The 20,148-nt window shown below is 46.5% G+C and overlaps 10 protein-coding genes across 10 annotated transcripts; 3 read left to right on the top strand and 7 right to left on the bottom strand.

Annotated features, from left to right (window-relative positions):
• Positions 1–679: 679 nt before the first annotated feature.
• Positions 680–3,346, bottom strand: BABINDRAFT_165683 (beta-glucosidase; the record flags this gene model as incomplete). Its single annotated transcript, XM_019130360.1, has 1 exon — positions 680–3,346. One exon carries the CDS (start codon positions 3,344–3,346, stop codon positions 680–682), a length of 2,667 nt encoding a protein of 888 aa, XP_018986273.1.
• Positions 3,347–3,469: 123 nt separating this feature from the next.
• On the bottom strand, positions 3,470–3,924 carry BABINDRAFT_118332 (uncharacterized protein). Its single transcript, XM_019126911.1, has one exon. The coding sequence runs from the start codon at positions 3,839–3,841 to the stop codon at positions 3,593–3,595; it is 249 nt and encodes an 82-aa protein (XP_018986272.1). The 5' UTR covers positions 3,842–3,924; the 3' UTR covers positions 3,470–3,592.
• Positions 3,925–5,059: 1,135 nt separating this feature from the next.
• On the top strand, positions 5,060–6,142 carry BABINDRAFT_165682 (uncharacterized protein; the record flags this gene model as incomplete). Its single annotated transcript, XM_019130359.1, has 1 exon — positions 5,060–6,142. The coding sequence occupies one exon, from the start codon at positions 5,060–5,062 to the stop codon at positions 6,140–6,142; it is 1,083 nt and encodes a 360-aa protein (XP_018986271.1).
• An 823-nt stretch (positions 6,143–6,965) lies between these two features.
• On the top strand, positions 6,966–8,727 carry BABINDRAFT_118312 (uncharacterized protein). The gene has a single exon (XM_019126910.1). The coding sequence runs from the start codon at positions 7,073–7,075 to the stop codon at positions 8,360–8,362; it is 1,290 nt and encodes a 429-aa protein (XP_018986270.1). The 5' UTR covers positions 6,966–7,072; the 3' UTR covers positions 8,363–8,727.
• A 364-nt stretch (positions 8,728–9,091) lies between these two features.
• Positions 9,092–10,756, bottom strand: BABINDRAFT_165680 (uncharacterized protein; the record flags this gene model as incomplete). Its single annotated transcript, XM_019130358.1, has 1 exon — positions 9,092–10,756. One exon carries the CDS (start codon positions 10,754–10,756, stop codon positions 9,092–9,094), a length of 1,665 nt encoding a protein of 554 aa, XP_018986269.1.
• Positions 10,757–11,352: 596 nt separating this feature from the next.
• BABINDRAFT_160377 (RTA1 domain-containing protein) lies at positions 11,353–13,169 on the bottom strand. The gene has a single exon (XM_019128199.1). The coding sequence runs from the start codon at positions 12,831–12,833 to the stop codon at positions 11,658–11,660; it is 1,176 nt and encodes a 391-aa protein (XP_018986268.1). The 5' UTR covers positions 12,834–13,169; the 3' UTR covers positions 11,353–11,657.
• A 246-nt stretch (positions 13,170–13,415) lies between these two features.
• Positions 13,416–14,481, bottom strand: BABINDRAFT_160376 (RTA1 domain-containing protein). The gene has a single exon (XM_019128198.1). It carries the CDS (start codon positions 14,446–14,448, stop codon positions 13,777–13,779), a length of 672 nt encoding a protein of 223 aa, XP_018986267.1. The 5' UTR covers positions 14,449–14,481; the 3' UTR covers positions 13,416–13,776.
• Positions 14,482–15,724: 1,243 nt separating this feature from the next.
• BABINDRAFT_160375 (RTA1 domain-containing protein) lies at positions 15,725–16,934 on the bottom strand. Its single transcript, XM_019128197.1, has one exon. The coding sequence runs from the start codon at positions 16,842–16,844 to the stop codon at positions 15,840–15,842; it is 1,005 nt and encodes a 334-aa protein (XP_018986266.1). The 5' UTR covers positions 16,845–16,934; the 3' UTR covers positions 15,725–15,839.
• Positions 16,935–17,313: 379 nt separating this feature from the next.
• On the top strand, positions 17,314–17,642 carry BABINDRAFT_118267 (uncharacterized protein). Its single transcript, XM_019126909.1, has one exon. It carries the CDS (start codon positions 17,420–17,422, stop codon positions 17,591–17,593), a length of 174 nt encoding a protein of 57 aa, XP_018986265.1. The 5' UTR covers positions 17,314–17,419; the 3' UTR covers positions 17,594–17,642.
• Positions 17,643–18,549, bottom strand: BABINDRAFT_118266 (uncharacterized protein). The gene has a single exon (XM_019126908.1). The coding sequence runs from the start codon at positions 18,436–18,438 to the stop codon at positions 17,692–17,694; it is 747 nt and encodes a 248-aa protein (XP_018986264.1). The 5' UTR covers positions 18,439–18,549; the 3' UTR covers positions 17,643–17,691.
• Between the last annotated feature and the right edge of the window lie 1,599 nt (positions 18,550–20,148).

Raw genomic sequence — 20,148 nt, 5'->3', positions numbered from 1 at the left:
CGTTCATATGGCGCGAAAAGACAAACTATGGGATTTAAGACAGCCTAGCAGATTATTAGGCTGGATTTACCCACTGACCGAAGGCAGCACTAAATAGAGATGTCATGGTACGTCGATCAGATAGGCTGTTACGGCGAACCGTGTTACGATTCCACCGCAAATATGGCTTGCTCAAAATAGCAGTCCCCTTGATAAGACCCCGTACAAGACTACAATGAAATATCCAAATGGTTCTAAAGTGTGGTAAATCTTGTCAAATCTACATGGCCTTGCTTATTGTCGTCCTTGAAGGTATCGGTGACTGGCTGTACGACGGTGGACTCCCTAAAACCCAGAACAACCTGCATCGTGCAGTCTTTCCTTGTCATAACCCCTGCTTCTCCAGAATGGATAATAAAACTTTCATTGCTTATTGAGTCACATAACGCCTAATTTAGCAACAGTACTGAGCTGCTACCTTGGCCGAGGACTGTTTCGGGGGAACATGTTAACGGCTAAACTGCGCATAAACGAATAGTATGGTAATCAGCAGTACAATGAAGAGTGCAATTCCTCCAGAACCCGAGATAAACTGTAAGGGTATTTATCAGCCGAGCCTACCTCTAGCAGGTAACAGCTTCCTAACCAGATACCTACGCTAGTAGAACGGGAATGATACTTAAATACATGTAAACTATTCTTAGATCCCCAACCAGTTATCGGTCTTCTTCACGTTAAACCACTTTTCAATACTCACCAGTTCCGACGACGTACACGCCAAGACCTTGTAATAGCCCTTCTCAGAGCACCAAAAGCTATGGATCGAATCCCAGTAGGAAGTAGCATACCGCACAGGGATATCCACCGACACAACTTCGCACTCCATCGGTTTCAACACTCTGGTTTTCAGATAATCCTTCAACTCCTTGACAGGTCTCACCACCGTGGTGTTCTCCTGCTGGACGTAGAACTGCACGCACTCCGCCCCCGAAACGTCCCCGATATTTTTCACCTTGACCGAGCATGAAACGGTTCCCGGTCTGGTCATCTTGATGTTAAACTCAGAGAGATCAAACTTAGTGTACGACAAGCCAAAGCCAAACGGAAACAATACAGGGACCTTCATCTTCTCATAGTAGCGGTAGCCCACAAACACATCCTCGCCGTACACTACCTGGTAGCTGTTGTTGGAGTCAAACGTGAGGTACGTTGGATTGTCCTCTATTCTTTTCGGCCACGTCATTGGCAACTTTCCCAGCGGACACACATCGCCGTACAACACGTCGGCTACCGAGTTACCCAATTCGTTACCACCGTACCACGCCTGTAGCAACCCTTTGACCCCGTCTAACCAGGGCATATCGATGGGAGTACCCGATTGGTTCACCACCACGATATTCGAGTTCACTTTCGCCACCTCCGCCACTAGCTGGTTCGTATAGCCCGGCAACGATAAGTCCTTTCTATCAAATCCCTCGGCTTCCCACTCGTGCGACAAGCCAATACACATGATCACCTTGTCTGCCTTGGACGCAATCTCTACTGCTCTTTGTATTTCAGCAACTGGGTCAATCACCTTGCAGCAGCCAAATGCAAACCCACCACACCCAGGAACAATCTTGTTTGGATCCTTCTTACCAAGCGTGTAGGTAGGAGCAGAGCCGAATTCCATCCGCACCTTGTATTTCCGTCCCTTTTCCATCTCCATATATCCCTTCTCCTCGATGGTTCCGCAGGAGAAGAAGGAGTTGCCGGCGGTCTGTTTCGTGAGATTGTCCACAACGAGATGGTCATCCACAAAGAGCTGGGCTGTTCCGAGCACGCTGACACCGAATTCGTAGAGTCCACTTTCGTCTGGAATGTACCAGCCAAAGACGGTCACGTAGAAGAGGAAGGACTCAGCGGGGAGATGGTAGTTGGAGTAGTCGATGAGCTGGAAGTAGGACTCATCATTGTAGAACTGGTCAATGATGGTGCGGTCTGGGGCGGTCGGAGGCTCGAGGTAGAACGTCGCCATGTAGCCACGCTGGCCCTTGTTGTTGATTAAGCGCTGACCCAAACCAGGAATTTCCTTGTGGATCGTGGCTCCGATAGCGTAGGGTATCTCGTGAGCATTCTCCAGAGTAGGTGGATCGCTTGTAGAGCCGCTCCACGTACTATGTGAATTTCCGGACAACCTCACTTTTTCATTGACGGAATCATAGATGTTAGTGTAGTATGGCTGCTTGAGGACCGTCGTACCGCCACCGGCGTGCGAGGAAACCTTGCCTAGCGGCCCAATCACACAGATTGAATCAGACGTTTTCAACGGAAGGATCCCGTCCTCGTTCTTCATCAACACGATAGACTCCAGACAGAGGTCCCTGAGCGTTGCCTTTGTCTCATCGTTCACAATGGATGTTTGGGGCCCACCGTTAAGTGGGATTCCCGACTGGATCCCTCTTTTGATCAACTTGAGCACGTTTCGTGCAGCCTCATGGATATCCTGCACCTTCAAGTTCCCTTTGCTAGCCTCATTGGCGACCCTTTTAAGTGTTCTCCATCTGGGAGGACCTGGCATCTCGAGGTCCATCCCAGCCACCACAGACTTTGCCACGCTGTAAGACGAAAACCAATCCAGAGCAACAGTCCCTTTCCAGCCCCATTCCTCACGGAGGATCTTGTTGAGCAAACTGTACGAATCAGAGCAGTACTCGCCGTTGACCTTTTGGTACGCGGTCAAGATCAATGCGGGATTGGAATCGCGAATACCGATCTGGAACGGAAGCAAATATATCTCTCTTAGGGCTCTGTCGCTGACCAAGCAGTTCACGATCCGCTTGTCGTATTCCTGGTCGTTGCACACAAAGTGCTTAAGGGTGGCCGTCACGCCGGTGCTTTGGATCCCGGAGACGACCGCCGCTGCTGCGAACCCACAGAGCGTCGGGTCTTCACTGAACCCCTCGAATGCTCTGCCAGCTAAGGGACTGCGGATAATCGCGCACATCGGCCCCAAAACCGCGTGGACAGACTTCAGTTTGGCCTCCGCTCCAATCATCTTCCCTGCTCTGACAAGCGATGCCTTGTTGAAGGTGGCAGCTAGGGCCGTCCCGCAGGGAAAACAGTTAGACGGCTGGGAGTTGAAGAACTTTGTGCCTCGCACACCGTTGGGTCCATCACTGAAGCGGATGGCGGGAATGTTCAAACGGTCGATACGGTTTGTAGACCAAAAGTTACCGCCAGCAAGGAGAGAGATCTTTTCGGTGACGGTTAGAGCGTTGAGAATCTCATCAATGTCGAAATTAGGCGAAAGGCAGCCGGTCAGCTTAGTCTGTGCTTCGGTCAGCTTATTGAGCACCGAAGTATGTTCTTCCGTCTTGTTAGCCATCGCGATATGTACGTTAATTGTATATATAGGGTTGTCTGCGGTATGGAAAAGCCGAATGACTGACAACGTTTAGATGAATGGTCGAGATAGATTCGGTTGAACAGCTTTCACTGGTGAGTGCGAGAGGGTAAATTACCTGTGTAGTCGAGAGGAAGTAGGGGAGGTATTTGGAAGCGAGAAGAAATAATCAGTTGAGCCTGCAGCGGTTAGGATTATCGATATTACTGTACGTGGGTAGACAATGGTTTAGATATCACAATACAGAGCAATTGTTGGATATATAGGATAATGGCACGGATGAAACTCTGTTATACTGTAACGACCAGCGAAATATAACGTCGAGAGGGAAAGGAGTGGCAATCCCTGGGTGTGTGTTGCTTTATCACGGCGGACAGATTTCTGGAGCTGCCAGGTTTTTTTGCGCGCTCCCACCGTCACTTTTTCTGGGTGAATCATCTGCCGAGGTGATCGGCAGCTTGCCTTGTAGTGCCGCATAGCACGTGACTATGCAGGGGCGTGTGGGGATGGCACTTCGCAAAGACGGTGGATTATAGTCAGAAAAGAAATAACATATTTGTTGGTAAAACGGGGGGTTTGATGGGTGGAGTGTTGTGTATCATCACTGAGAAAGTTTGGTTGTATGAGAATCTGTTCGGCCTCCTCTCTACTTGCCTGAAAACGATTGTCGTCGATATGCCACCGTTTGTGTACTAAAGGACCCTCTCGGTGTAATGTTTAACCCTCCCGGCATAATGTCTACGGTTGGCTCCAAGTGATATATAGAGTGGGGGTTGTACGAATCACAGAACTAGTAACGTTAATTAATAGTCCAGATGGGTTCAATACCCAACTGAGCCAAGATATCCAGAGCTATCAATTAACTGAGTGTCAGTTAAGTAGAGTGGCGAAAGAGAGACGGCGGGGTGATATTCCATTTATAATTCCACCCATGCTCAACCACTCCTGTTAATCACTCCTGCTAATCACTCCTGCTAATTACTCCTGCTAATTATTCCTATTAAACACTCTTGCTAGTCACTCTTGCTAACCACTCTTGTTAATTATTCATGTCAACCGCTCCTGCTCAATCCCCGCCAACCATTATTGCTATTTTAGTAGGAGTTCAGAAATAACACCTTTCACAAGTAGTAAGTGCAGTATTCACTGAAATTCTCGTGAAGAATGTTAATAGACTATCAATTATATATATGCAACTTGTTTTTTTTCAACTCCCTTGGGGTACGAATAGAGCTAGTGGGTAACTTTGGTACATATGGCCAAAGGATAAACATGCTCGTCCTCTCTCACTCGAGCTATCAAACTTGTCGGGGTGAAGCTTATGAACTTTATGAAAATCTTTGGGTAACTGATATTAGCATCAAGATCCACCACTATCACTGCCGTACTGTCAAAACCTTCACACCATCCCTAGCCTTTCCCTTGCCTCTCTCACACATTGCCATATTTCTCCCAAGTCCTGTATATAACATATCCGTCTTCCACCAACGATCCTGTATGTTTGTCGAACCCCACACCCCCTAACCCCACACCCCCAAATCCGTACGGTAGTGTTGGAGAATGCGCGGTACATCCCCTGGAGAAACTGCGATCCAGAGACGAGAGCTCTCTTCAAAAAATGTTCGCAGTTTTCTCTTCGGTCCAATTTTATTCCTTAACGGTTAAAATTTCTACACCCAGACAAAGCATATTCCAATGACTGCTTCAAAGACAATGCGAGCAGTAGTGTTCAAAGGCCCACGGGACGTGGTCGTGGAGACCCGTCCGATCCCGGAATTATCCTCCCCTAAAGATGCGCTTATTCGCGTACGCGCTGCGGGGGTATGCGGTACTGAACTTCACTCCTACCGCGGCGAAATGACCCCGCAGCCGGGATACATCATGGGCCATGAGTTCACCGGCGAGGTGGTCGAGGTTGGCGCTGCTGTTAAACACTTCAAGGCGGGAGACTTGGTCGTTGCTTCCTTTACCCAGCAGTGTGGCGAATGTTTCTATTGCCTCAAAGGCTACTCCTCGATGTGCGAGGTGACCACCACTTTTGGTGGACCGGCTTTGGACGGGGGGCAGGCCGAGTACGTGCGAGTTCCATATGCGGATACAACCTTGTTCCGCAAGCCCGATGACGTAGAAGACTCGGTTCTTGTGATGATGGCAGACATCTTTCCAACAGGCTACTATGGAGTCAAGAACTACATCGACCGAATCACCGATAAGAAGGACTTGGAAACGGATGTTGTAGTGAGTGTTGGATGCGGGCCGGTGGGTTTGTGTGCCATTCTCGCGGCAAAGGCAATGGGGGTTAAGAACTTGTACGCAATTGATACAGTACCACTGCGGTTGACTATGGCAGCGGAGTACGGTGCGATCCCGATTGATTTGGCTGATGGGGATGCAAGCATTCTCGAGCGTATTCACGCGCTCACCGATGGGCGCGGCGCCGATGCCGTGCTTGAAATAGTAGGTAGTGAATCTGCGTTACGCCTTGCGTTTAACTTGGTTCGTCCTCTGGGGTTCATCTCATCGATTGGGTATCAACATGGCAAGATCCCGTTCACTGGATTGGACTGCTACATGAAGAACGCACGGATGCAATTCGGGCGCTGTCCTGTGAGGACTATTTTTGCAGAGTCTTTAGAGGTGTTTAGAAAGGTTAGTGCTCAGTTGGAGGGGTTTGTCGACACCTCCATCGATTTAGAAGATGCGGCCAACGGTTTTGCGTTGTTTGACCAGCACAAGGTTAGAAAGGTGGTGTTGATCCCAAACATGAAAGAAGCTTGAGGAAGGAGTTCTATAATTGTTGTCTATGATCTTGATATGTAATGGGGGGACGGGTTGAGCACATTATGAAGTAGTCCCAGTGAACAATCAAAATTAGAAGCCGCTCTTGCAGTGTATCATGGGGCTTAGACTATACTATGAATTAAACATCCGTCGGTCAATTTCATTGGGAAGGTACCTTGATGCAGTCACACTTTTGGTTGTAGCCAAGACTAGTGTTTCCGGTACTCATACAACTCGTCTCGGTTAATTACAAGCACTTCGAGAGGAATTTATTATGAACTTAACCAAATCTGGATAACGTTTACCCTGACTGGGAAGCCAGACTAGAAATGCGTGAGGGACCATTATGTACCCCATACTCCAATGCACATTCCGCGCTAAAATCTAAGTCTAGCAAAAGAGGCATTTCTGAAGCATGCACTATCCAGTAGCCATTGTACATGATTGATCTGGTAATATACATAGATCTGTTTCTGAATACGATATCCAGCCCTGTCGCCCGTCCAGCTTCTAATCACGCGATAAAGAGAACAGACATACAAGATGACTTAGTATCGCTTACCAGCCTCGGAATCCCTTTAAACTATTTGTTAAGAGTTGGAAATAATAAATGTCAGCAAGCTCAAGTTGGAGTTATATCCAATATATCATAATTGTCTCTCCAACACGTTAATTGATAACATAGTAGGTTGAGGTTTTGGCTAAACGGGCTCTCCGTTAGGTGTAGGACAGTTATCACATGCCAAATCACTCACATATTGGAGCTAGGATCTCACACCGAATATGTCCCCACTTTCTCATAAATAGGGATATAGAAAAGGTTAAGAAATTTAGCTAGATTAGTGCTAAAAGATAAATAGTATATACTCTGTGTACTAGCCTCACTTCCTGCCATATTCCTCCGTAGTTGGCTCTCGGCACCCGTTAATGCTTCAGGCTTTGGATGCAGACTCCGCTTCTGGTAGCTTTTCGCAAGCGCACGCTCGGTCTGCCTTCCAAGTTCCCGAACGGCCTTCGGTAAACTCCATGAAAGCGATGCCAGATCAAAAACACCGCCTTCTTTTCTTTCCTCCAAAGCGAAACATAAACACACAACACATCATGGATACAGCGTCCTGTGGGCCGTCAAATGCCTTACAGAATTTAAGCAAACACACACAACGTGATCGTTCACTCCAGAACGACATTTCCCTGGGAGCCAGGCAGGCGCTGTTTGCCTCCAATAAGTTCAATCAGGTGGATAGAAACTTGCAGAACGACTTTGCCGCGTTTAACCAGGGCCAGAACTCCTTCCAACAGGCGCATTACGAACAGTTGTACAACCAGCAGTTTCCGGCGAACGTCGAGCAGCAACGGCGGGCGGAGGACAGCCAGTGGGCCCAGTCCTTCCAGGACCTCAACCTCACATCACAGCCACAGAACCTGTCTGTCGCCTCCAACCAGTGGCAGAGCCAGTTTATGCAGCAGGGTAATGTACAGCAGCCGCAAATCCGTCCCCTGAATGCCTTTGCCACCAACTTCATGAGAAGTGGAATGACGGGGAACATGGCCATGACCGTCCCACAGCCCACACATCAGCTGGAACACCAGCAGCTACACAAGCAGGAGGCAGAGCAGGATCTTTTTAACCAGGAATTTGCCAACGTGGAAAGGGAGCTACAGCAGGAAGCACGACAGGTAGATGTGACTGTGCCAGAAGACCATTCGCTTGCTGCCACCGCGGAACAGGTCCTGGCAGTAATGACGGGAGAGGCTACCAGCCGCTCAGCGGAGACGAACAGCAAGTTCCAGAATTCCAACTTTCTCAAGCTCATGCAGTCAATCGCGGCTAAGGAGGTGGCCTTGAACGATAGCCAGGACAAGTTGGTTACTCGTGACGGAACGGACATCCGGGAGGTGCCAGAGATGCCCGCAGTGATGGCAGGGGGGTTCAGCGGGAATCCACTCACCAGAGAGGCCCGCGGTAGTCACCTCCCAGACCCTTTAGCACACATACCCGATGGTGCACTCTCTCCGACATATAACTCGCCACTGGGGTCCGCTATGTTTGTGCAAAAGAGTATGGGCAAGAAGATCCAAATGCAGGACTGGGTTGAGGACTACGGCATGGACAGTGAAGACGAGTTATCGAGCCAGTGGAAGGCTAACTTCGACGGTGAAGACATGTTTATGCTTAGAAACAGGGAAAACGAAGCATACATGGGGTATGACGGATAGGCGCATGTCTGCGTAATGCAAAGTCAAATGAATGATATGAATTAATGGTTTGTGCTTAAAATAGAGCCGATAATGAAGGCGTGGGAAGTGGTTCCAGGCCGATAATTACTGTTAACCATCTGTCAGTTAAATAATTCCGGTTTAAACTCTGACGAATATGTATCCTTTCAATCCTTTAATCTCGATATGTGAGACAATGGAATCACCTGTCAACAATAAGTGTGATGAACGTCTGATATTTTTTAAAAAACATAAATCATCCGCGCTAAAGTTAGCCAGCTCTCTAATTCATTGAATCGCAGAGGCTCGTCCATCACCCAGTTCAGGCTCAGTGCTTTACGTCGGCCACCCACGGTCACGCACACGATAACCCATAATTTAGTAAACCCAGCCACCTCTCATTAAATAGAAAACAATTACGATGACAAGCAAAAGGATTGATTCCGTAATAAGGAATAACCTCGGTTCCTCACTTAGCGAGTGGAGATTCTTATTAAATAATCGCGGGTACATGGAAGTGAAACGCCTGGGACCCACCCTATCGTATTGCCATTTGACTGTTCCAAGGCTATGACGATAAATTGAAAGTGAATACAAATAGGAAACTGGAAGTAACGTTAATCATAGATGAGGGGAAATTTTGTATAGCCGAAAAATCGCATAACATAGACGGACAAGACCTTTCAATATCAAGGGGCGAATGGACATGTTCACGTATATCCAAAACTTTCACACCACAAGCATGTCCCTCGCTTTTTGCACGAGGATTCCGTCGATCTTTAATGCTTGCAATGCATGAAACTTGCTGAAATACTCCTTCCTTGCGTATTCTACCAATTTGTGCTTTATCCAACCGATAAACGCTTCTGACTCGGAGCCTACGCAGGAGCACACACTCAGTTTATGATACTCGACGTGCAATTCAAACTCGCGGTACTTTATATTGCGGTAGCTGAACACGGGAATGTTCCAGTCCGGTGGGCTTGCAAAGGGGTAATCATAAACGGCAACCAAGCGCAACTGATCCAAAAGCTCTCCGATAAGCCTGCAGATACTCAGCGTATCCACGTGGCTCAAAAAGTCGATGAATTGAGGCAAGCGAGCCATGCAATGGGAACAGTCCGAAAGGTGACATCGCTGGAAATACCAGTCACGCTCCATGAACCGCTCGGCGGTGGTGAACGGAGTCAGCACTGCCAACTCTTGTAGCTGTTTCAGAAGATAGACGGGGATTTCCGCGTGATGAATCGGAAACACATCGACATTAGATCCTCGGTTGGCAAGCATGTAGGCTTGGGTTGCGGCGATTCGAGAAAACGTGTACCCAAACTTACGTAACCGAGGGAATGAGCCGGTGCCAAAGAATGGACCCATCAAGTACCGGAAAACATCCAAGTTCTGCAGTTTATTATACGACAAGTTGACAGAGATTTCTTTGAGTCTCGACATGTCACAGTTGTCTGCCAACATCTGCAATGTCCCATAGGTGACAGCTGGTGGTTCATCAAAATGATTTTGGGACAATGTTTCCCTGGAGTTTATTCTTAAATACTGCAACCTTTGGCCAAACTGAAGCCCGTTGCGGAAGAGGTATCTCAAGGAAAGTTCCGTGGCCAAGGTCATATCAAGCGTGAGGGATGTTAAATTAAAGGCAACTGCCGTTGCTTGCCGGTGATCATAGAAGTAATCGGGGACTATCAATGACAAGTGTCTGACCTTTTGGAAGTCAAATGTGTGAGCGGTTAGTTCGGTAATACCTCTATACGAGGTATTAAAATATTCCACGTTTCGGACTTTGCTGATATCTAATCGTGGAGGAGGACTATCAGGGAGCGGATGCCACTTCTCGGGCTCGGTCTCAATCGCCTCGCCACTAAGAATATTTCTGAGCTTATAACATTGAGAACCTATTTCGTAGATGGCGAGGGTGTCTTCCGGGAGAGGTATCAACAGTAAATATGTCAAGCTGTCGCGAAGTGCGAGTAAATGTGTGTATAGAAACCTTGTGAGAAGGGCCCGGATGGATTCATGGTCAGGCTCGACAATCTCCTTTGGCTGAACTTGTACCACTGTGTGCACCAAGTGGAAGAGATTTTGGGGGGCTCCAGGCACGAGGGACCGCACCATGCTTTGGGTAAAGGCGTTATAGGCGCCTAGGGATTTTATGACGGTGACAAACTGGTTTTGCCTTTTGTACGTAGTATTTTCGGGTATGGTGACTATTTCAGCCCTAGAACTGGTTGCAGAAATGATAAGGTTGCGATACAAGTGAGGTGCCCCGAGAGAGTAGAGTTGGCGATTCACCTGGAGAAGGTGCACGAGATCATGTTGAGAAGTTACATGTGATATCACCCGATCAAGTTCGTCGTTGGTGAGGTGGTCTGTGAGTGACATTAAAATAACTCAATCATTACCAAACTCTTGAAACAGGAGTTCTATGAGTCTACCCCCACAGTCAGATAAAGCAAGCCGAACCTTATCGTGAAAAATTCCTGCACGGAAGATCTGCATTACCGGAATAGCTTCCATAATGAGAGCACTATTTGACTCTATCTGTTTAATGAGCATGACGTAACTATTATCTGATCTCGGCAGGCCATATTATGCTCGAAAGTTTGTTTTAAAAGGCCATCTCGGGGTAATTGCTTTATTACGGTTTTTATTCTGCAGTTTATACACAAAGGCTGGTTTGTAGCTGTGGCCAACGTATTTAGCCAGGACAAAGCGTATGTTCAACTGAGTGGAAAAGGGGATCTTGAGCGAGATTTAGATGCTCGGGTGGGTCACTAAAATCGTTCACTGAACGGTGTTTGAAAATATGAGCTCCATAAGGAAAAACACGCGACCTGTGGGATATCACAACCTCAAGGGCTGAATATCTACTTTTGGCAGTATACTGATTAACTATATAATGTATAGAGGATAAAGTAGGGAGAGGTCGATCCTTTTCACGTGTCCGCTTCACACTTACAATACGATCGGATGTATGCTGTGTCATATATTTACAAGGCAATGGGGTATAGAAAACATAGAGCTCCTGGAGACCGGTTAGGCCTCTATGCTTCCGGAACCAATCAGATAATTGTGAGACTGGCTCAATATCTAGTTGGTTCAAGAAACTCTTCAACAAGAGCTTGCCTATCCATACTGGGAATAATCTATGTGAATTAACCATTATCTCATAGAAAAATCATTCATTAAGAAAATAGCGGCAATAACCAGTTTAGCCAAGCCATAGTGTTTGGGCTATGATAAAAAATTAAGCTTGGTTAGTAGTGATAGTCCAAATAGACTCTCAGTTAGAGATACTTTCCTTGGAAAACTCCTCCAGGTCGCTGGAATTTTCAATACCTCCCTCCAACGATGACACCACACGCTTGTTGTACTTTCTGATAGGAACATCGCTGCCCACAACGATACCCGGATACGCACTTGGCAAAGACATCACAATTCCTGTGATAGCTATCATGGCCCCATCCAACACAAGGAAATATGGCTCCGTCACCTTCAAGTACCCAGTCCAGCCTTCTGACAACTCCACGACTCTGTAAACAGAACGCACAAAACCGCAGATTATGCCCACTAAAGCATAGTGCTGGAAAGCCTTAAACGTGTAAGTACTGCGCAAGTACTCATATTTCGGGTCAAAGCCAGGCTCAGCCAACTTGGAGGCCTTGTACACGCGCCAGAAGAAGATCAATCCAAGGACAATGAAAACAGATATCGAGAACAACTGGGACGCAAGGCCGGCAAGCATAACATACGTAAGAGCATGGGACGAGCTCATTTTGGACACCACGGAACCTGCAGTCGCACTGCCCGTCACTTGGAGGACGAAAAACAATATGTCACTAAAGGTAAAAATATAGAGGTAGTGCGTAGGCTTCAAGACGGAGAACTGTTGGCCGTAGACAACAATAAGTTTTTCCAAGATATAGTAAAACAAACCCAAGATGAAGCGGGCTGACATGGTAAAGCACATAGTCTGGCACATATAAGCGCCTTGGTTGAAGGGCTGGAAGTGTGACACCACTCTGGCGACGAAACCAGCGAATTCCAATGCGATACCGACGCAGAAATACGTCCCGTACCAGTACTGGCGGTATTTCACGGCATAAAACGTCTGGATCGCGAGCACCAAGCCCATGATGATAAGCATAAGCAAGTTGCCCGGGAGGCTGGGTACGTAGCCATAGTAAAGAACAGAAGTGTTGTACATAAGCGACAGGATCGCTGCCGTGGCTGAGGCTACCGCTGAAGAGTCAGTGGCCGTAGCAGCCACCGCTGCTTCAGATATGATTGCAAGCGTCACGGACGCATCGGACGCGACAGTAGATAGCGAAGCAATTTTTTTGGCGGCTGTGGCGATGGTAAGCTCTTTCTGTGCAGAAGCAAGCTCCGCGACTGCTGAAGTGAAAAGCGCTCCGTTGATGGTAATGCCCCGAAAGGTTGTGGTAGGGATAGCGTTCATAGCGGAAATGGTGATAATGTGGATAGTAATAGTGTTAATGTGAAGGGAAATAGTGATAATGTGACGAAAATGTGTTAATATAAGGTCTGGTTATGAAGAAGAAAACGAATAAGTCGTCGTTGGAAAACCCCTCAATGTAATATGTCCGTATCGGTTTATGGTTGCAATTGATGCAAGCACGTGTGGGGAATGACTACGCGTTAGGCAAACAGGGCGGGCAAATGGAAGTTTCAACGAAGCAAAGTCTCATTGGATAGAATCACCGTCATTCATTAAAACATCATCACTCGTCAAGACATGACCATTTTCTGAGTTAGTCACTGTTCTGCTAAAATGTAGCCACTGGTACTTTCATCATTGCAGAAAATGATACACGTCAACCAGCGAAGGGTGAAGGTCAATATAAGCTTTACAGCATGACGTCGGCTTCGCCGTGCATGCAGCACTCTAGAATCGAAATTACCGGATATAAGTAAAATCGCTCATCCCTAGGAATTGTTTAAAACGAGGACATCGGTGTGACACTACGGGGTAAATTACAAATAGGCGGTAAATTCTGTTGAGAGTCGATACGTCACAGGGAGAAAAAACTGTAAAGCCTGTAGTGTATATGGTTAACCAACTATCGGATGTATACAAGACCCTAAACTAGCAGCATGACTCTCAGGGTATAAGGTAGAGCTTTTGGGGATCAGTTTAGCCTTTGGTTACCAGAGACGATCAGCTATCTATAATCGAGGCTCAATTCCAAATTATCTTGTTCAATAAAATGACAATAGCTCAAGCCTATTTATCCATCATAGAGAAAGCCTATCAGGATTGGCCTATATCGATTGGTATAAAGCTGTACTCATAAAGAAAATAGTATACATGGTTAGTTCACCTAGTACATATGCTATATGGCAAGGAAAACCGACGTAACCAATAGTAATGCGACAGCTATCTAAAGAGATCCACGGTGAACAGTACTTCCTTGAAGGAACTCCCCCAGATCGCTGCTCATTTCTGTATTCTTTTCAACCCCAGAAAACACGCCCTCATTGTTCTTCTTCTTGATAGAAACCTCACGACCCACAACAATGCCTGGGTACGCACCTGGAAACGACATAACAATCCCAGTGATAGTCATCATGGCCCCGTCCAATACAAGGAAGTACGGCTCGGTCACCATCAAGTGCCCGGTCCAGCCTTCTGACAACTCCACCACTCTGTAAATAGAACGCACATAGACGCAGATTACAGCCACCGAGGCATAGAGTGGGAATAACTTCATGACCGAGGTACTGCGTAAGTGCTCAAATCTCGGGTCAAAGCCAGGCTCGGCCAACTTGGAGGCCTTGTAGACACGCCAGAAGAAAACCAGCCAGAGCACAATAAAAATGGTCATGGATGCCACCTGGAGCCCAAGACCCGCAATCATAATATTCGTGCCAAGATGGGTCGAACCGCTACCAGAAACCGCAGTAGCAGCTACTCCACCACCACCACCCTGGAGTACGAGAGAAAGGAAATCACTGGCGACAAAGATTTGAGTGTAGCGAGCGGGTTTCAAGATAGAGTACCGTTCACCGTAGACAATAACAAGTTTAGCCAAAATACAGTATAGCGCCGCCATGATAAAGCACGGAGCAATAGTCAAGCAAATAATTTGACACAAGAAAGCATTTTGATTCGTGTAGGGCTGGTAGTGTGAGATAACTCTTGAAATGAAGCCGGCAAATTCCAATCCGATACCGATACAGAAACAGGACCCGTACCAGTACTGACGGTATTTCACGGCATAAAATGTCTGTATCGCGAGTGCTAACCCCATAATGACAAGCATAATCAAATTACCAGGAAGGTTGGGTATGTAATTGTAATACGAAACAACAGTGCTGTCAATAAGTGACTGGATCTCAGCTGTTGCAGAGGCAACCACTGAGGAATCAGTTGCAGTAGCAGCCACCATCGCTTCAGATATGATTGCAAGCGTCACGGACGCATCGGACGCGATGGTGGAGAGCGAAGCAATAGCTTTGGCGGCGGTGGCGGTGGCAAGCACCTTCTGAGCTGAAATAAGCTGCGCAGCTACTGAGGAGGCAAATTGCCCATCAACGGAAATACCTTGAATGGTTGTGGTAGGGATGATCATAGCAGATATTATTATGAGATCTGGTTATATGGAAAAAACCAACATAAGTTGAGGAGAAATCTTTCCGTCTTATATATTAACTTTTTTCATATTTATAGGCTAAATGTACTTATACAAAGACTATGTGAAAGAAAGAAGGGCCCTGGAAGTAAGGGTGAAGAGGGGTCCCATGCAAGCATAGCCCCGTAGGTTCAAACAAACATTATCAATTCTTTGAACCATCTCCGCTCGTCAAACTAATTAAAGTACCGTACATATATGTATCTTTTTATCGCCTCTTTGGTACAGAAAATTATACATTTCAGTTTAAGGAGGCTGAAAACCGATCTAAGCCTCGCCGCATGGCTTAGTCGACAGTGCCGTTCATGCAGTACCCTTACTTTGAGGTTCCCGGGCTTAGAGAAGGGTGTCGGTTACCGCTTATGGATGACTAAAAACGAGGCTGTACATACGACATAATGACACCTTGGTTAAAAATTGGGGTTAAGTCGTTGTGGGTTGTCATGGGGCGATCAGAATGTTAAATCCACGGCATAGATAAGCTACTAACCATTGGGCGTATAACTATGTCTTAGAAACACAGAAGTTATGGCGACAGGTTCAACCCGTAGGTTTCCGGAAACAATCTGATATATCCCTTCTTAGTTCAATTCCAAGTTGATTAAGGCCATTAGTTTGGCGATACTTCAAGACTGCCTTTCCATGGTAAGGGTAATCTGCCTGAATCTACCATCGTTGATTTGTAAAATTATTTATTAATAAATGAAATAGTATACATGGCTGTATTAGCCATGATCTAGTTGTAGGCAATCGGACAAAAAAAATTAACATGCCTTAATCAATAGTGGTCTAGACAGATCCGCAGTACACCTCTAAGGAGACTCCCCCATGTCGATATCCTTTCCCGCAATCTCCTCAAACTCATAAAATATCCACCTTATCTTCTTATTTTTGACGGAAACATCATGACGCACAACAATACCGGGGTACCCACCCGGGAAAGACATTACAATCCCAGTTATAACCACCATAGCCCCATCCAAAATAAGAAAGTATGGCTCAGTCCGTCTCAAGTAACCGGCCCAGCCTTCTGAAAACTCCACAACTCTGAAAATAGCACGCACATACATGCAGATAATGCCTACCGCGGCATAAAGCGGGAACCTCTTCATGGCAGAAGTGCTGCTTAAGTGTTGAAACCTTGGTTTATATCCTGGTTCGGCAAACTTGGAGGCCTTGTGGACGCGCCAGAAGAAGATCAGCCAGAGGACAATGAAAATGGATAACGACCCCACCTGGAACCCAAGACCCGCAACCAAGAGGTACGTGCCAGTATTGGACGAATGACCGCTAGCGATAGAGGAATAGGCAGTCCCAACGCCCGCCATCAGGATAATGACAGTCACTAAATCACTGGTGATAAATATTTTGGAGTAGCGGAAGCGCTTCAAGACGGAGAACTGTTCACCGTAAACGATAACCAGTATATCCATGATACAGTAAAAGGCGGCCAAGATGAACCGGGTAGTGGCCGTCACACAGATACTCTGACACAAGTAAGCACTTCCATTGAGGGGCTGGAAGTGTGACACCACCCTGGCGACGAAACCAGTGAATTCCAATGCGATACCGAGCCAGAGGCATGTCCAGTACCATAACTGGCGGTACTTCAAGGTATAAAGCGACTGGATCCCGAGGATCAACCCTAAAACGACAAGCAAAACCAAGTTTCCTGGAAGACTGGGTACGTAATGGTACAAGTCGACAGCGGTGTTGTCGACAGACGACAGAATCACAGCGGTGGTTGAGGCTACCGAGGCAAGGTGTGCCCCATCAATGGTAATACCTTGAATAGTTGTGGTAGCGATGGTATCCATTGCAGATATAATATTAATGTAGAATCTTACTATGGGATAAGAAGAAACACATATATTCCACTAACTGGAGATCCCATGGTGTTATATAGCTGTATTTTTTTCACTATTGAAAATTATTCAATCGCTTTCAGAGTAAGAACATGAACCAGGCAAGCAGGACCCTGACAAGACGGGAAAATAGATATCCCACAGAAGCACAGCCTCGTTGCATAAATTCATCGTCATTCATCTAACCATCCCTCGCTAAATTTGCCACAAGTTAGCGCTAATATGCATCTGATGGCACCCTCTTTTCTGCAGAAAATAATATCCTTCCGTCAAAGGGGGCTGAAGACCGATACAAGCCTTTCAGTGTAGGGTGTCCAGCCCCGCCGTTCATGCAGTGCCCTGGCACCAAGATTGCCGGATATAAAAACCGCCTGCAACAGCTAGGGATTTTTCAAAACGGGGCTGTACGCGCGGCACAACCAAACTTTAATCACCAATTAGGGCTAAGCCGTGTGGTGAATAGACACTCCACGGGTAAGAAAAACGTGTAAAGTGTGTAGTAGTGCAGACAATTAACACACCATCGGATGTATACAAAGTCCTACACTCACAAGAGCATGGTTTTTCTGGGTATGAAGTGGAGCTTTTGGGAATCGGTTCGGCCCTTAGGTTACGGGGAAACGATCAGAAAATTACTATCCTGGCTCAATATCCGATTGGCTAAGGCTAGTAACTTAGCAATAGTCCAAATCTGTCTATAGTGAAGGTCATGAACTAAAATTTATGTATCCATAATCGGAAGAACATGGTATTGCTTATGCAAATAACGCATACGGTCAGCTCATCCAATGTCTAATACCTAGGCTATGTGATAAAACAACGAAACACAGTTTAATGAGTAGGGATCTAGACAGGTCCATGGTAAATACCAGGAAGGAACTCCGCCAGGAAGGAACTCCGCCAGGTTGCCGATCTTTCCTGTATCCTTCCCCAACACTGAAAACACCCACTCGTCATCCTTGACGGAAATATCGCAACCAACAACAATTCTCGGATACGCACCTGGAAAAGATATTACAACCCCAGTTATAGCCACCATACCCGCATCTAAAACGAGGAAGCATGGCCCCGTCACCATCAAGTACCCGATCCATCCCTGTGCAAATTTCACCACCCCGAAAATTGCACAGACATAGATACAGATAATCCCCACCGAGGCATAACGCGGGAACATCTTCATGGCAGAAATGCTGCTTAAGTGTTGAAATATTGGTTTATATCCGGGTTCTACCAATTCAGAGGCCTGGAATACACGCCTGAGGAATATCAACCAGAGGATAATGCAAACCGATAAAGAACATACCTTAAATGCAAGACCCGCAACCAAGAGGTGCGTATCAAGATGGGTCGAATAGCCTCCGGAGAGGGCAGAATAAGTAAGCCCAACACCTATCGCCAGGTGAATAGCAGTCACTAAATCGCTGGTGACGAATATTTGGGTGTAGCAGATGTATTTCAAGATAGAGAACTGTTGGTCATAGACAATTACCGATATATCCAAGATGTAGTGAAGGGCAGTCAGAACGCAACAGATAGCAATGATCATACAAATAATTTGGCAAAAGTAGGCGTTTTGGTTGAAGGATTGGAAGTGTGACACCACTCTGGTGACAAAACCGGTGAATTACAATGTGATACCGAGCCAGAGACACGTCCAGTACCAGCACTTGCGGTATTTTAAGGTATAAAACGTTTGGACCCTGAGTATCAATCCCATCACGATAAGCAACGGAATCGCAGCTGTGACTGAGACGACTGCTAATGAGTCCATGACCGTAGCTGCCACTACCGCTTTGGATATGATTGCAAGTGTCACAGACGCATCAGACGCGACGGTAGAGAGCGAAGCAATGGTTTTAGTATCCGTGGCGGTAGAAAGTTCCTTCTGCGCGGAAGCAAGCTCAGCAGCTACCGAGGTAAGAACCGCCCCATCAATGGTAATTCTGTGAAAGGTTACAGTAGAAATGGAATTTATAGCAGGAATAGTATACGTATGAGATCTGGTATGGAATAGGAGAATTAATATATACCACCGTCGGGAAATTCTCCAATGTTACACATTTTCTTTTCTTTTTACACATTATGCGTGCACATACAGAGAAATACTATGCAATCGGCAAGCAGGGCCCTAAAATGGCGGGCACTTAGAGATTCCATGGAAGCACGGCCCTATAAGATAAAATCACCGCCACACGTTCTTCAAATCATTATTCTTCACTAAATTGGCAAAAAAAAAAATACTTTTTTGTATCCTTTGAGAACCTCATTGCTGTAAAAAGTAATATAATTCTATTTAATGTAGCCGATGGCCGGGTTGAGCATTTCAAGATGGCGCAGCCGCCTCTGCCGTACATACAAGCACGCTAGAACAATCCACAATTGATTCAAACGAGCAGGTTGACAACAAATCAAGCCTGTATATCCATTGTAGGGGTTGCCTAAGACAGTCTATTATATTTCATCCTTGATAAAAAATACTATATCAAGGGATTAATGTATATGGTTGGTTCAGCCAGGACCTGATACTTATGCAACGTAAAAAAGAAAATTAATAGACTAACATGTACCAATAAAGCAGTGGTCTAAACAGGCCTACCGTAAGCGGTATTGCCTTGAGGAAGCTCCATGTCGTAATCGTTCTTTTCTATGCCCTCCTCAAACTCATAAAACACCCATCCATTCCTCTTCTTCTTGACGGAAATATCATGACCCACAACAATACCTGGGTATGAACCTGGGAACGACATCACAAGCCCAGTGATAACCACCATAGCCCCGTCCAAACCAAGGAAGTATGGTTCATGAACCCTCAAGTACCCGGTCCACCCTTGTGCATACTCCACAACCTTGAAAATTGCACGCACATACATGCAGATAATACCCACAGAGGCATAAAGTGGGAACTTCTTCATGGCAGAGCTACTGTTTAAGTGTTGAAATCTTGGGTTATATCCCGGTTCGGCAAACTTGGAGGCCTTGTGGACGCGCCAGAAGAAGATCAGCCAGAGGGTAATGAAAATGGATAACGACCCCACCTGGATCCCAAGACCCGCAACCAAGAGGCTCGTACCAAGATGAGTCGAATTGCCCCCGGAGATGGCAGAATAAGTAAGCCCAACACCTACCGCCAGGAGAATGACAGTCACTAAATCACTGGTGACGAATATTTGGGTGTAGCGCACGTGTTCCAAGACGGAGAACTGTTGGCCGTAGACCATTACCAGTATATCCATGATACAGTAAAAGGCAGCCAAGA

Source organism: Babjeviella inositovora, assembly GCF_001661335.1.
Source record: "Babjeviella inositovora NRRL Y-12698 unplaced genomic scaffold BABINscaffold_3, whole genome shotgun sequence".
Classification (NCBI taxonomy): domain Eukaryota; kingdom Fungi; phylum Ascomycota; class Pichiomycetes; order Serinales; genus Babjeviella; species Babjeviella inositovora.
Note: the sequence above shows the minus strand (reverse complement) of the source record. Positions and strands in the feature narration are given on the sequence as shown.

What these genes read in the sequence shown, in the direction of transcription:
- BABINDRAFT_160376 (XM_019128198.1), bottom strand. Translation starts at nt 14,448, where the DNA reads ATGGCGGCGCTATACTGTATTTTGGCTAAACTTGTTATTGTCTACGGT.
- BABINDRAFT_118312 (XM_019126910.1), top strand. Translation starts at nt 7,073, where the DNA reads ATGCTTCAGGCTTTGGATGCAGACTCCGCTTCTGGTAGCTTTTCGCAA.
- BABINDRAFT_160377 (XM_019128199.1), bottom strand. Translation starts at nt 12,833, where the DNA reads ATGAACGCTATCCCTACCACAACCTTTCGGGGCATTACCATCAACGGA.
- BABINDRAFT_118266 (XM_019126908.1), bottom strand. Translation starts at nt 18,438, where the DNA reads ATGATCATTGCTATCTGTTGCGTTCTGACTGCCCTTCACTACATCTTG.
- BABINDRAFT_160375 (XM_019128197.1), bottom strand. Translation starts at nt 16,844, where the DNA reads ATGGATACCATCGCTACCACAACTATTCAAGGTATTACCATTGATGGG.
- BABINDRAFT_118267 (XM_019126909.1), top strand. Translation starts at nt 17,420, where the DNA reads ATGTATACAAAGTCCTACACTCACAAGAGCATGGTTTTTCTGGGTATG.
- BABINDRAFT_118332 (XM_019126911.1), bottom strand. Translation starts at nt 3,841, where the DNA reads ATGCGGCACTACAAGGCAAGCTGCCGATCACCTCGGCAGATGATTCAC.